Below are 15352 nucleotides of genomic sequence, written 5' to 3'. Positions count from 1 at the left end.
TTCATGTATGTGACACAACACACATCACTTCCTGTGTGCAGCATGGGAATGTCACCGGGCGACAGGAGACGTAAACTCCTTCATACTGAGACATGCAGAGAGGGTCTCGTGCAGCTGATAGACTTGTGTCTAGTGAACGCTGCACACACTCCATCATAAATAATGCTCCATATTTATATAGAGCTGCTTTACACTACACTATTCACCATTCACACACACTTTCATGTGCAACGTGGGGTTAAATGTCTTGTCCAAAGAGCCGGGATTCAAACCTACAATCTTCAAGCTGAAAGACAACTTGCTCTACCACTGAACCATCATTGCTCTCAGTGGAAGATTCATGCACCTGTGGATTGAATTAAATCTTGCCACACTGACATTGATTGTCCTTTTTGTTGTTTTGGCCAGACAGTGTACCCTCTGCAGCTCTGTCTCTCCATGTCTGCCTCCAGGACTCATGTACTCACCTTTGCTTCTGTCGTCTGCGAGCAGCAGTGGCTTTAACCCCTTCAAAGAGGCTTTAGGTTAGAGCAGAGAGAGCCAGTTACACACCGGCACTGACTGGAAGCAGAGGAAACCGATACTATCTCATATTAAATCTTCCGTTCTGTGCACCTCATTCCAGACCTATATTACATCTTTTTAAGTTTCCTCCTTTTGGTGTTTTGTGCTATTCTCACTTTCCGCCCATTTCCTCGTTAAGTCACTTAGCCTCCCCTCACAAGCTCGCATGACCCCTGACCTCGCAGCATATTGTATTCCCTAAGCTCCTTGTCCGCTGGTAAAGTATTGACCTGTGAGGGACAGAGGTGGGAGAGATGGACACACCGGTAATGGCTGGACACTTTATCAGTTTCCACCACAGGGGCTTAACGTGGAATCGGCTCAGAACAGGTTAACTTTGTCCTAGTGCGACATCAGATCTGGTCAAACAAGGTGAGATAATATCATTAATGAAATCACCTCTGATAGATGTCATGGCAGCTCAATATCTTTATTTACAGGCAGATGTTTTCTTCCCAAAAATGGTATTTTGCAGGGTTATATACTGTAGATCACCTGATGGGCAGCTTATAGGCAAGAGAGGGAATTTGGCTTGTGACTGAAGGGTTGCTGGTTTGAGTCCCCACCAGGTCAAGGGCCGGTCTTGTTCATTGGATTGGACTTAAATGGGAGTATTGTGTGAGGAAGGTGTAAAAATCTCTGCCAAATCAAATATGCGAATCACCCACTGTTTATATCACAGTTAGGCCTCTTTCAAATGTAACTTCAGTCTAATGTGCGCAGATTAAGAAGAAGAAAAAACAAGCAGGCAATTGATTTATCATTTTGCGACTTGCTAAAGTAGTTATGAAGTTGCGGCACATGAAATGAAAAGCCTGCAGATGTTGTAATTTAGCCAAGCAAGGATGTTGCGGAAGGCGACAGTAAACAAGAGGCAGCGAGCTTGTAAAATCACAACAAGGAAACCAGGTGACATTTTGATTGGTTGTTTTCTAATGACTGGATTAATATGTAGGATGTGTTTTGCCAGTTTGGAGCCTATCGTTCTCTCTCACACACACACGCACACACACACACACACACACACACACACACACACACACACACACACACACACACACACACAGGGAGTGTAGTTTTTGCAGCCATGTATTTTAATAATATTGTGTGACTGCATAATAACATGATGACTAGTGTAATGTTTAAGGGGCCTTGTCAAACATCTGGAGTTTAACAGCTCTGTCGCAGGCAATTAAAGAACATCATGTCATGTCTTTGATTTGTATGCAGCCAGCAAAGCACATCTGTGCACACACGCACACACGTGCGCGTGCACACCCTCTGACTACTCTTAAATCCGGACTTTGTTTCAGGTTCACAGACCTGTTAGACTCGTGTGGAAAGGTCGACGTGGCCCTGCTGTCTCCACCCAAGAAGGAATACTGGTCCATGCTGGCTTATAATCGAGCCAAACTCTGCAACGTCCTCTTCAGCAATGAGCTCCACCGCCGCCTCTCGCCTCACGGCGTCACCTCCAATGCGGTGCATCCTGGGAACATGATTTACACCTCGATACACCGGAGCTGGTGGCTGATGACGGTCCTCTTCATGATGGCCAGACCTTTCACCAAGTCCATGGTAAGAGAGAAAACTCTACTCACAATAGCACACACTTGAGTATGTGGTAGCATTCAGATCCTGGTCACAAGAGATTGGTGGCGTAAGACTCTCTTTACAGTCTCTGCTTATCGAACCATTGACATGATATTTGGGTTATTTGTCTCACATGACCTTTTTCTTTTACTGATATTTGACACAGTGATTTTAACCGATGCCGACACTAAATATCGTGTCAGCTCTTCGTTGAAAAAGCATGAAACATTTCACTCAGGCCTCTACAGTAGATGTTAATCATCAGAAAGGATTGGTTAACATTTGGTAACTTCATTCCCTCACATTATGTTTTCCTACATGGACAGCAGGTCTGTGAATGCACCGCACTCTACAGTGTAACAATCTTCTCTTTCCTGACTCTATGTGTCCCTTCCGCTGTCTATATGTTTGTCTTGGCACGCTCCTGGGAGAGTGGAGAGGAAAAGGATAGAGAGGAGTTGATCTGCTGAGTGCTGAGGGCTCAGGCAGAGAGTCTGGGTTTCACAGATAGAGAGATATTCTGTGGTTTGTTTTCCTCTTCCTCCTGTCACTGTTTATTTAACTCTGGGAGCACATTCCCCTATCCTTTCACCAGGGTAGGCGATATTCCAGATCCTGTGTACAGTGACTATTAGGTTACTGTAAATGCACAGCACCGACTCAAGTCCCTTATCCTGTGCAGTCGTGTACTCGCTTGCTTTCTGTCAAATGTGTTTTTACTATATACCCGGTTCTCATCAGGAAGGATCTGTTACCAGTTATTTTCAGATGCTTTATCGTCAGTTATTAACAGGCAACTCTGTCTGACAACAGATATTCAGACCTTAAGTCCTCACAGGCTGTGTTTGAGAGAGACTCCGAGGGACCCTGTTCACACATGGTTTTACCGTCCATCCTGAGTAGTTCAGGTCCAAAAGCACCCAAAAGATCCTGAAAGCTCCCTCAGATCCAATCTCTTAAACCACATTGAGAGGGTGTTTGAGGACACATGTGGCCACATTTATGAACATGCATGAATGCAATCGTTCCTCAGGATGGATCAGAGACCGCCTCCTCGGCTCATGACCTCTGACCTGCTCCACTAATGGGTAAAAGCTTATGTGGTGTTACAACAGCGTAATACACAGCGACACCAGGTCTTAGTAGAGCTCCACCGAAGAGACCAGGTTCTGTTAGTCTTGATACAACAAAAACCTAAATCTCTTAAACAGGAGAGCCCAAACGAAAGATGCAAGCAGACACTGGGACCTGAAGTTCCTCAATGAAATATTCTTCTAGATTAACTTTGCATGATACGTGTCTGTCATTGAAGGTGCCTGTATTCACTTCATTATATACACTTATACTTGAATGATCAGTGGTCACTAGTATGTGATGTTGACTTCCTGTGCAGCATTGCTCTGCCTTTATGCCTCTTTTACATGCAGATTAAGATAATTCATTAATATTTTTTGATTATTTTATGGACCATTATATGTATATAAATATACAGTATATGTATTTTTTTTTATTTCTCTCATGTAGATGACTGAAACCCTTTAGTAAGTCAGTATTTGTAAAACCTTTAACTTTTTTCTGCTTATGAAGGTTTTTCTTGCCATTGCAGTGTAGTTGTGAAAGGTGCATTTGAACATATTTAAAATAAGAGAAGGTTCATGGATGTTGTGAAGGACGACATGAGGACAGCTGGTGTCACAGACGAGGACACATGAGGCAGATGATCCAGCTTTAAAGAAGAAGAAGAAGAAGAATTTAGGGAAAATAAAACGTCCATAGCTTTAGAAACACTCGTTCTTTGATACTTTGATAAAGTTGTCATAATGTCATAAGTTATTATATTCCAGGAAATAGATGAAAGTGAAATCTTGTCTTGTGCTCATTAAGATCTGACACACACACACACAACCAAAACAGATGATTAGACCTAAAAGATCGTGATTGACTTTTCAGTGGACAGCAGACCTCAACCCTTTAGGCTGCGCAGCCTCTTAATGTATGCTATAGTTTTACTATCACATCTTCCCATTAGCCTCTTCTCGTCGTTTATCAATTTAGTGTTTGCACTGAGGGGGAGACGTGATATGTTGAACGGCAGCGTGGCGGCGTTTTAGGGAAGCGTTGTTCTGATCCATCATGTTTGACAGACAGAAGGCCTCAGGCTGTCGTTTGACGTGAGGATGAGCGATGTGAGGATCTGCTCCTCAGCACCTTTCACAAAATGCCAAGCCGAACTCTTTCTGTCACAAAACACTTCCCTCTTTATCTCCTCTCACATTTGTCTTAGTTTCTCATCACTTGCCGTCCTGTTTCCCTCTTTAGTGTCACATGTAACTGGACCCACATTTGACATTTTTTGTTGCTGCTGTTGTTAATCAAATGAGTTGGAAGTGTGGCCCTCGAGTGGATGGAACTTCTGTATTCCTCGTGTGCGTCGAAGGGAAAGGGTGGTAACGTTTTGGATGTGAGCACACGGATGCAATTAGCAGAGCGCTTTCTCCTGCAGAATGGGGCAGTGTCTCTTTCTGCTCTTGGTTAATTAAATGTAGTGTAGATGTTAGTAAATATTAAAGGACAAAGGTAGAGCGAGTAATTAAATTCTGGTGTGCTGACACAGCGATTAGCTCAAACCCATGTCTGATAAAAGGCCACACACACACAGACACACACACACACACACAGACACACACAGACACAGACACAGACACACCCTTAAGCTGAGAGCATTTGCGCTTATTTAAATCTGGGCGCGAGATAAGGCCCCTAAAAGTGTATCCTCTTTAAAATCCCACTCCTCACTCGTTCTGCCCCCACATTAAGGGCTTAATAAAACAGTGATATTATTTCAGTTATTGGTTGCAGGGATATGAAGATGGTATCGCTTTAATTGCTTGCATACGCTTGCGGGATCCGCGGAGATTGTTCTGGGATGCAAACATAAGCAGAACGTCGACTCCAAAGAAACAATCACATCGCTCCCGTGTGTGTTCTTGCGCAAATAACCATCCTCTCATTTAAAACACAGGTTTGATTTATAGGAGCACAGGTGGAGTGATATAGAGTTGGCCTACATGAGTAAATACACACACACACACACACATGGATTCACAACACGGAGAGTACTGAAACAACCTCGAGCTACATGGGGTCCTGAATTTTTAATTTGATTTTTTGTAGAAAAGGCGTGGAAATGTGATGTCAGGCCATGCAGGGCTTTTATTGCCGTCCAGTCTTGTTCACGCCTTTCCCTCCTATTAATGATGCTTTATTCTCTCTCCTTTAATCAGCTGTAGTGGCGGTGTTGAAAAATAATTGTTTCTGAGTTGCATCACAACTCAGAAACACAGCTGATGTGACAACACATCAACTGATTTACATTTCATTTGTTGTAAAGAAATGTTTATATTCATATTTAAATTTAGAGGTTATTTTCATAATCGATTCATCTGTGGATTATTTAGTTTGGTCCATAAAATATCAGAAAACCTTAAAAAATGTTAAACGGTGTTCGTCAAACCTGGAAATGATGATGTTCTCAAATGTCTCGTTTTGTCCACAAACCAAAATGATTCACGTTGAATGATTTCTTTGTTATCCAGAGCAAAGAAATGAAGAAAATACTCACATTTAAGAAGCTTCAACAATCAGAAATCATGTTTAATCATGAAAAAACTTCAAACAATCGATTAATAATTGATTAATCGATTGTTTCAGCTCTATTTAAGTTTATACTTATGTGACAACTTATATGCATTAATGTAAAAGAATGAGGATGCAATGCATTTTATCAAGGGCTGATTCAGTTGTGATTAAACAATTAACTACAAACCAAAATGACTCAGATTTAATTATGTTTTTGTTATATGAAGCAAAGTAACTAGAGAATATTCAAAATTAAGAAGCTTAATAATCGGTTATCAAAATAGTTAACGATTAATTAGCGATAAATCACGTTAGAATCGATCATTTTAATCAAATCAAATCACAACGCTCTTATCAGCGCGCCACCTTTGTGGATTCTTTATTTTTTGTTTCCCAATTTGAAAAATGTTGTGGATTCGACTACATGGACAGAAACTTCTCTATGGGGGGGGGGGGGGCTGCGCATGGCCTGTGCACGGCCTGCGCTGCTATTGATGTAGAGAGCTGATTCCATTTTGCTGAGTTGAGAAAGGCATCTATAAAGAGCCATGACATTTTAATCAGCCAAACTATCTCTCACTAACATCGTGTTCGCCTCCCCGCGCCTTGATCTACTTATCAGAGATTGTGCGACCAGGCCTGTAACTCCTGTTTCTTTAATTCAGCGTGTTTAGAGTGGGAGTTTTCCCTGTGTCCTTTGGTGTGATTATCAGTGTTAAATGATCTGGCCTGCAGTGGTGTGTGTGTGTGTGTGTGTGCGAGAGAGAAACTAAGAGAGAGCAGAAGACAGCTGTTATCATATGTCTGCAATTTAATGCTGAGAATTTGATTGACACAGATTTGGATTTGATTCATTTGATGTTCGATGCTGAGATTTTCAGCCTGTTCCACGTCACATGTGCGAGTGTATGGTGTAAAAAGTTATAAGTTGATACACTTTGAACCAAAACTCGTCATTTCAATTATTAGTTGGGCTGTAACCTTTTGTGAAGTTGCCGTCGTCTTGTCGCGCTGTAACGCTGACCCTGTGACATTTTGTTGACTGACTGATGGCTCCCTTAAGATCAGTTTACCCTCAGGCTGCCAACAGCTGGGCTCAGCCTATACTCATCACATCTATACCTTAACTATAGGCACAGACAGTGCTGAGCTGCCTGGAGATCAGTGTGGGCAGTGGCTCAGTACCTCATCATCCACTGTAATGGATGGAGAGAGAGAGAGAGAGCGAGGAGGAGGAGGAGGAGGGGGGGGGAGTGTTATAGGCACAGGCCTAAGAGACTCTTTTGGTCCAATCAGACACTTCAGTCCACCCCCGGGGACCAGTTTCATCAGCGTTCTCGCCTCGTCCCTTGCTTCTTAGTGTTTCAGCATGATTATTTTACCCAGGATCCTGCCTCGGGCACCCGGCCACCTTTTTACATATGCACAGGCTGAACTTTTGACCAGGCGCCACCAGTCAGGGGCCGCATGAGAGGGAACGGTTGTTCATTCAGGAGTAGTGGGACTGCTCGCTCCCCCCCCCCCCCCCCTCGCTCCTGAGCCTCGCCTGCTGTGACCAGGAGCTCTCTCCTGGCTGTTAACCCCTGGAGACAGATGCTGACATGAAGACATCAGCATTACCATATAACAGACACACAGCACGGTGGTTGCTAGAGGAGGCTTGACACCACTTTTTACTGTCTTGTACCAATCCTGACATTATCGTCATATCGGTCTGATACAGATACGGTTGTACATGGTTTAAGCTGCTGAACTGTTGACGACATATTTTTGTGCGGACGCATTCACCACCTAAATATAACCAGCCATTTCAAAAGCTGTGTAACAAACATTCAGTCTGTCACAAGACAGTCTGTGCAGTGTTTATGTGATATTTAGAATGTTGGATCATATTTTACATTTTCAAGTGATTTGAGTTTTGCTCCTGTTTGAAAGTTAAAAACAAAGTTTTTTTAATTGTGTTTTAATCTTTTCTTATAGACAGAAAGCAACATGCACTCAAGTAAACAGAGAAACATTTCCCACATCTGTGTGTTCATCTAAGGGGTCAACTGATATTGGGTTTTCAGGGCCAATAACGATACCAATAATTGCACTTACAGCTTTTACACTCCAAAAGAAAAGTGAGAATTGAATTCCACAAGCTCCAAATATGAAATTTATACAAAAAATGAACGATGCGTACTGTCCTTTTATGAGCCGAGTGCAAGAAATGACGTCTCTGCCTTTTATTCTTTCTCCTCTTGTCCTCTTGTTTATATGGTTACCATTCATATGTATATGGATGGCTGCTAATCCGTTACTATCCATATGTCTATTGTTGTTGACAGCAAAGGGCTCAGTGGAAGAGACAGAGGCGCACTTTGTAATTACTAAATACTATTGGTGATGGTTAAAATTAAAACACTTATACAGTAACTGGCAAACTGCTTAATTCTGTTCCCCAATAATCCACCAGAATGATAATCAGTCAACCACTAATTGATATGTATTGAGGCCTTTAAGTAACTTCTATTACGATATATATAAATATATATATATATCTGTGTGTGTGTGTATATATATATATATATATATATATATATATATATAGATATAGATGTGTGTGTGTGTATATATCTATATATCTATATATATATATATATATATATATATATATAAAAAACAGTTTTTTAGCCCTGTCCTATTTCCAATCCAGGGATTTTAAACCGCTGTCGACCACATATTGACACTGAGTTTGAATACTGAGTATTAGAACGCAACAGCCACTGCTACCTCTGTCTTTTTTTATCAGCTTCTCAGCCACAGACAGACAGACAGAGAGACAGACAGACAGACAGACAGACGCTCTATCGGGTGTAGCACATTGTTGCAAGTGGCCGTGCTGCACACCCAGACAACCTGTGCTTACGTGTGAGTGTAGTGTACGTGGTGCTCGACCATGTGGAAAAAAAAAAAAGAGGAGCAGAGGTCCCAGTCTCCCTGCTAACCCCCCCCCCCCCCCCTTCTCCTCTGTGAGGTTAGATGAGCTGCCAGGCCCTTGTAATAGAGTCTTCTTGGATGATTAGGAGCTACACAGGGTTGGGTGGGGAGGTGGGAGGAGGAGGAGGAGGAGGAGGAGGGGTCAGCTCCAGCCTGACTGGAAACACTGTGCAGGTTTCTCCTCAGTGGTGTAGACTGAATATTGCAGCTGATATGAAGTTTACATACTCAAAGTGAACCTGTGACGAGGCACTGATTTCATCAAGAGGCCGCGATGCTCATTTTTCAATGGTTGTGAAGTTCCTGCCAGACATCCAGGCTTTCCCTGCTGAGAGAGAGAGGGAGGGAGAGAGAGAGAGAGAGAGAGTCAGTGAGAGAGATGTGTTGGTGTGGGGATGGATAAAACCATACAATCCCATTTGGCTGTATTGACGTGTGTTCCTGCCCAATTCTGTTACTGGGATTATTGTCCACAGAGATACCATTTCATTAAAACACACACACACACACACACACACACACGCTCAGTGTGGGATGGCCCGAGGCCTGGTGATGCGGTCCATTGCGCAGGGAAACTGTGTAAATGGTTTATTGTGGATGAGTTGATGTGATGGAGAGCGTGTCTGGATCAATAAAGAACCAATCAAATGCTGACAGTCTGCTACTGTATGCAGTCAGTCATTCACCACTATACAACAGGCACGAGTGGAGGAAGGAGGAAAGTCATTTTTAAGGATCAGACATGTTGAAAATGGCCGTTTAATGCCACACAATACTCCCCCTGCTGATAGTATACCTCATGTCATTCACATTAGTTTGGCCTTTAACTCTTTGTAAGATACCCGTCCTGCTCATAGACTGATATGTGTTGGTGAAGATAGGCCTAAAACCATATCCACCACTTCCAGACACCTCAGGGAAGCCATTAGGACGTCTCCCAAGCCAAGGATGTCTGAGTCTGGGCTCAGTCTGAGTTGGTGCTGGGCTAAATTACCCCAGAGCCACAGGTCAAAGTCAGCGACACCCTCACTGCCAAGGGATTCTGTCTCTAATAGAAGAGATCAGAAGAGGCCAAAGTGCCAGAAAGTGACCTGGCCAGAGAGACACGTCCCGTCTCATTCACTCTGTTACATTTAGAACTTTTAGAGCTTTTATTCCTTTGACCCTCACTGAGGAGAAGACATGGCCTATCAACCCTTTCACAACAGTCCACTTCTACTGACACACACACACACACACACAAACACACACACACACCCTCCCTCTCTTTGTTGTGACACGGAGCTGATGGACTATTTTTCAAATTGATTTCAAAAATGTACATAAGCAGCCGATCCCCTAGCCCAGATTACCTATTGATTTTTAATATGAAAAGCTCATTATATAAGCAGGAACTGCAACACAAAAAGCTAGCCAACCTTTGCATAAATCCTTTAATTGAATTTCCAGAGCCTGTGGTTCTACATTTTTTAATTAAATCCATTTCTTTTTTAAGGGTTGCTGTGTAATTTGCATGCTGTGAAGTGGGTGCTGTCCCAGATAAAGTGCCATTGATCCTTATTAAGGCTCACCTCTGGGCTCGCTGAAAACCAACCGCAGAAATTAAATGTGCTCATGGTGCATACACTTATTGCCCGCATGATAGGATTAGAGGCATTGGGTGAGAGAGGGAGTGAGATAGAGATGGAGGGAGAAGGAGTGATGGGGTAAGAGGTGTGGAGAGAAAAGGGAGGGTGGGTTATTATTAATAGTTGTTCATATTAATGTAATATTTCACCTTTCCTGCTTTGGAGTGAAACTGTGAAGTGCTTGTTAATACATCTAGCCGCGTTAGAGTGTTATTTGGGTTTCTAATCAGACACGCTGGTGTTGATTGGTCTGTCGTGGCGGGAGTCAGATCTGTTAGCACGCTGACAAGTGAGGCTGCATGTTTTCCACCTTAAAGCCACATTCTAAGGACTTAGAATAAGGTTTTTTTTCTTAGTAATTTGCTCATGTGTAAATCACTCATCACTCTCATATCTTTCATCGATCCTTACGAGGTCATGTTCTGCAATCTTTCTAAGTAGACGACATTTAACTACCTATTCAGAGATTAAATGATACTTAATTCTCTTGTTCCTATTTAGCACCAGGTTACTGTGTGTGTGTGTGTGTGTTGATGTGAAGGTGTAGGTGTGTTGTGTTTTTTCCTTTTTTCCTTTTTTCTTTTTTATCGCCGCTCCATGGTAGCTGGTAAATCAGGCCTCTCCTTCCTTGTCTTCCTGTGTGGTTATATGCAGACGGCGGAGTAAATCAATAGGGATTAACCTGTGACCTGAACCACATACTTATAGCCCAGTCCTCACTGCTCACACATCTCTCATCAGTTTCACTTAAACACTGCACCTCACTCAATAAGGCGGCACACACTAATTCATTTCAGAGATGGAGAGGCCCCATCACAGACACACACACACACACACACACACAGCAAATGCTTTGTTTTCAAATCATCATACAAGTATCTTATTTTGTCCAACAAATATCTCAAAAAGGAATCTGTCAAATCTGTGTTGGTTGCTTTTATAGAAGAATAAGAAAAAGCAGAGATTTTAGTTTGATTATCACACTGATCTTTTTCATTTAGGTCAAACTGCTTATTGATTTGTTGACATATAAGTGAAATAGTTGTAAATATTTGGTTTATCTGAATTCCAAACTGGCCTTTGTGTTTGGCCTTCTCCCTGTGTGTGGGTTTGTGTTCTCCAGGTTTCTGCCACAGTCTAAAAACATGCAACACATTCATTTGGACACTGACATTTGGTGTGAGTGATTGGTTGGTGACGGTTGTTTTCTCTATGGCCTTGTTTGGCCCACATTTGTATCAGAATCTGATCTTCCTGACCAACTGTTCACATTATATACTGCAAGTGTTCAGAGAGAGTCCATATTGACTCTTTCTCGTCTAGTCTTCCACATAGATTTCTGTAGTTACAGGCCATGCCCTGGAAAAACAAAAGAATGGACGACAGAAACCTGAGCCTGTTTCTTCTGGTTTTGAAACAATTGTGACAACTGTGTCGATCATTTAACGCACCTCCAATAACTTCCATCTCTCTGGATCTTTGTCGTTGTTGTAGTCCTTCTACACCATCTGAGAGACTGAGATGTTCAGATTGAAATGAATCAGAATCACGTTCTCCCTATAAAATCTCTGCTTTTTCTTGATGTATTATTGTTGTTATTATTATTATATACTTATTATATACACGTTGCCATTCTGTGGAAGATTACAGCATCACAGAGTGCAGAAGCTCGTCTTGTCAGAGCATCTCTGTAACCTTGGAAACTTGACCAGACAGATTCAGTTTTCTAAAGTCGAACTATAACATGACAATAAAAACAACAACAACAACGACCTGAACGAGAGTTCAGTGAGGAAATGTTTAGTTATCATGCGAGTGAACTTGAAAATGTCTGAGGAGGAAATTTCACTTCAGTTTCCAATACTTCTCTCCACATGCTCACACACACGCACACATGCACTTGTATTCTCTCCCTTTCCTTGTGTTCTTCTTGAAATATTGACACTGGCTGACTGATTGGTGTGATGTCTCTCTCTGTCTTTTGTGTACTTGTCCATATGTGTGTGTGTGTGTGTGTGTGTGTGTGTGTGTGTGTGTGTGTGTGTGTTGAGCGGTGCAGTGTCAGCAGTATGTCCTGCAAGTATTGACCCAGGCCTGTCCTCTACTCTGACTGGCTCTCGTCTCTTGTCCCTAACTTGTCATCTCTCTCTCTCTCTCTCTCGCTCTCTCTCTCTCCCTCGCTCTCTCTCTCTCTCTCTCTCTCTCTCTCTCTCTCCCCCTCCCCCCCCTCTCTCTCTGATCAATCTTTTGCCACCCTCTAATACTCTTAAACACCTCAAGAAATCTCTTGCTCTTATTCTGTTGGCTTTCATGATCTCATTCCAGTGTGAGATATACGTGCGATGTGTTATTCCGCGTCACATATTTTGCATTGAAACACATTCATCTCATCTCGTCTTATTAGGGGTGAGATTAGCCGGTGACCCCAGTAATGCACAAAGTAGTACCTGAGAGCTTAGCAATGCTTTTAACCTGCATACAGTTTGCTACAGTAATGCTCGTCACTGAGTGATGGTGGAAGGTCAAATCACACACAGTGTGTGTGTGTGTGTGTGTGTGTGTGTGGGGGGGGGGGGGTGATACACTACCATAAATACTGTATGAAGGAGGCCACATGTCTCCTTCCTTTGATTCTACAAACACACTGTTTCACTCTCCTTTGTTATCTAGATTCATTTTTCAAGTTTTGCATCAGGAAGAAAACCCATTACTTACATCGCTTTCTCTCTCATTCCGTCTTCCAGTGCATCTCTCTCTCTCTCTCTCTCTCTCTCTCTCTCTCTTTCTCTCTCTCTCTCTTCTCTGGTTCCCTCTCTCTGTTGGCCATGGAAACACGCAGCATATCTACTCATTGAGGTGTGTTAGGGTGCCGGCCAGAAACAAAAGGCTTTGATTTCCCTCATTTCATTTCATAATCCAATCAATCAGACTAAAACAGCTTGGTTCCTTTTCTGTCCTCCCCTAACCAACCATCCATACATATTTGTGCACACACACACACACACACACACACACACACACATATATATACATACATATACACATGCAGCACCTCCTGAATGAATGTGCAGCGAGTCATTCCAATAGTGGCGACCCCCCTTGGGGTTAGACCACTCTGTGTGTTATTGATTGCATTGCTGTTGCATGTTGTGCTCAATCATGTGTTCCATGCATCTAGCGCTGTCCTCTCCCACCTGGCCCATTAGATTAGGCTAATGCATTCAACCATTGATTAGTCATTACACTCAGACCTGATCAGCCAATCGCCTACCTGGTTGGATTCTACTTGACCCTTGAACCCTGGCTCTAGTGTCATCTCGCCAGGCTCTAACATTAAAAACACACACATGCAGCTCACAGCTCCGTGTGTTGCGTTGCTCTTATGGAACGTTTAGGCTCGGCCAGGTTCATTTCCCTTTTTGATATTCAATACTGATGGTGTTTTCTATGTGCTTTCTAATCACATGCAACAGAGAGCTATAGATTGTAGCATCAAGCATAGAAACGCTGTACCTGCCACGGAGCTCAAAACTGACCCTGAGTACGCCTGTTGATCGGAGCTCATTTAAGAAGTCCCTGTGCAGACGTTATGTGCGTGATGTCTTCATTTCTTTTTCCACTCACTCTGCCCCCATGGCCAGCTTTCATCATAAACCTGCACACTCTCATAATACACAGGTGCCTCAGGAAGATATGCTGCCTCTACTGGCCTCACAAGATCTCAAATGCAGAACTGTACATGATGAAGAAGAGCCAGAGCCTCAATCCTGCCCCCTCAACTCTGAACCACGCCTTCATTTTGGATGTTCATGTGCATGCGTATTGAGGTCGAGGGGTAGGGTGAAGTTTAAATGCACATTTTTTCAGGAGCACCCTTAAAATGAAAATGTTTCCCAGATGAACTTAATTCAGGAAATCTAAATGTATGTTGTCTTCCCATCCAACACCACGGAGTTTGATGGCTTCCTGAACATCAGGATGAAGACCTTTCATGAAATGTGAAAGACAGACAGACAGACAGACAGTGTTGCCAGCTTCTTCTGAGGCGAACATGGACATCTTTCTGCTTGCAGGCTGAGATTTTGTGAGTGCATACAAAGGCTTTCTAGATTTCAGCGCACAAGGCAGTCACAGTATTTCTTCTATAGTTGGTTGACGTTGTCATTCCAGTCAGGAACTTTGCGACGGTAGTCGTTTCGTGGGAATTTGGCTAAAATCTTTGCCCAAGTCAATTTTTGCACAAGGAGATGTTTCATGTTGTGAGCACTGTTTCCTCACAGCCTGAGGTTGCACTCCGGTCCAGGCTGTTCTGTGTGCAGTTTGTGGTTTTTCTCCAGGTTCTTCAGTTTCTTCCCACATGCAGAAGTTAATTGGACACTCTCAATTGACTATAGTGTGAGTAAACGGACTGGAGCCTGTCCAGGGTGTACACTTCTTTTCGCTCTATGTCAGCTGGGATTTGCACCAGCAACCTCCGTGACCCTCATAAAGCAGAGGATAAAGCAGAGGATAAAGCAGCAGACCAGGCATGTTCAGAGACAGGCCTGCGGGCCAAACCCAACCCACAGTCAGACTTTATGTTTATATGGCCCCACAACTTCCAGAGTCCAAAGTTTGGAACCTAGCCGTGACAGACAGATGCATGCACTCGCCTCTCATTTTGTTATTCTGACTCCAGATGTGAAAGAAAGGCAGAATGTTTTCATTGGTTCACTCCTGCGTGCCTTAGATTTGTAACTTTTACTCGTGTTTCAGTTAACTGAGAGAGATTCTTAGAGGTGGGACATATGTGAACAGCTGAGCCCGGTACTGGAACATATGACCTCTGGTCTGGTTTAGTCCAAGAGATGGACCAGAAGAGAATGTTTGGTCGGTCATCACACAAACAGAAGGATTCATGGCAGCACAGCAGCTTTATTTCCTAGTTGTATCCACATCTAAACGTC

The 15352-nt window shown here is 43.0% G+C and overlaps 1 protein-coding gene across 1 annotated transcript in view; it reads left to right on the top strand.

Moving 5' to 3' along the window:
- wwox (WW domain containing oxidoreductase) overlaps nt 1–15352 on the top strand; it is a 174125-nt gene that overhangs the window by 64793 nt on the left and 93980 nt on the right. The window contains exon 8 of the mRNA XM_058645288.1: nt 1878–2142. Coding sequence (XP_058501271.1) covers nt 1878–2142 — 265 coding nt within the window. The remainder of the gene's footprint in view (nt 1–1877; nt 2143–15352) is intronic.

This window comes from Solea solea, chromosome 12 (assembly GCF_958295425.1).
Source record: "Solea solea chromosome 12, fSolSol10.1, whole genome shotgun sequence".
Classification (NCBI taxonomy): domain Eukaryota; kingdom Metazoa; phylum Chordata; class Actinopteri; order Pleuronectiformes; family Soleidae; genus Solea; species Solea solea.
Note: the sequence above shows the minus strand (reverse complement) of the source record. Positions and strands in the feature narration are given on the sequence as shown.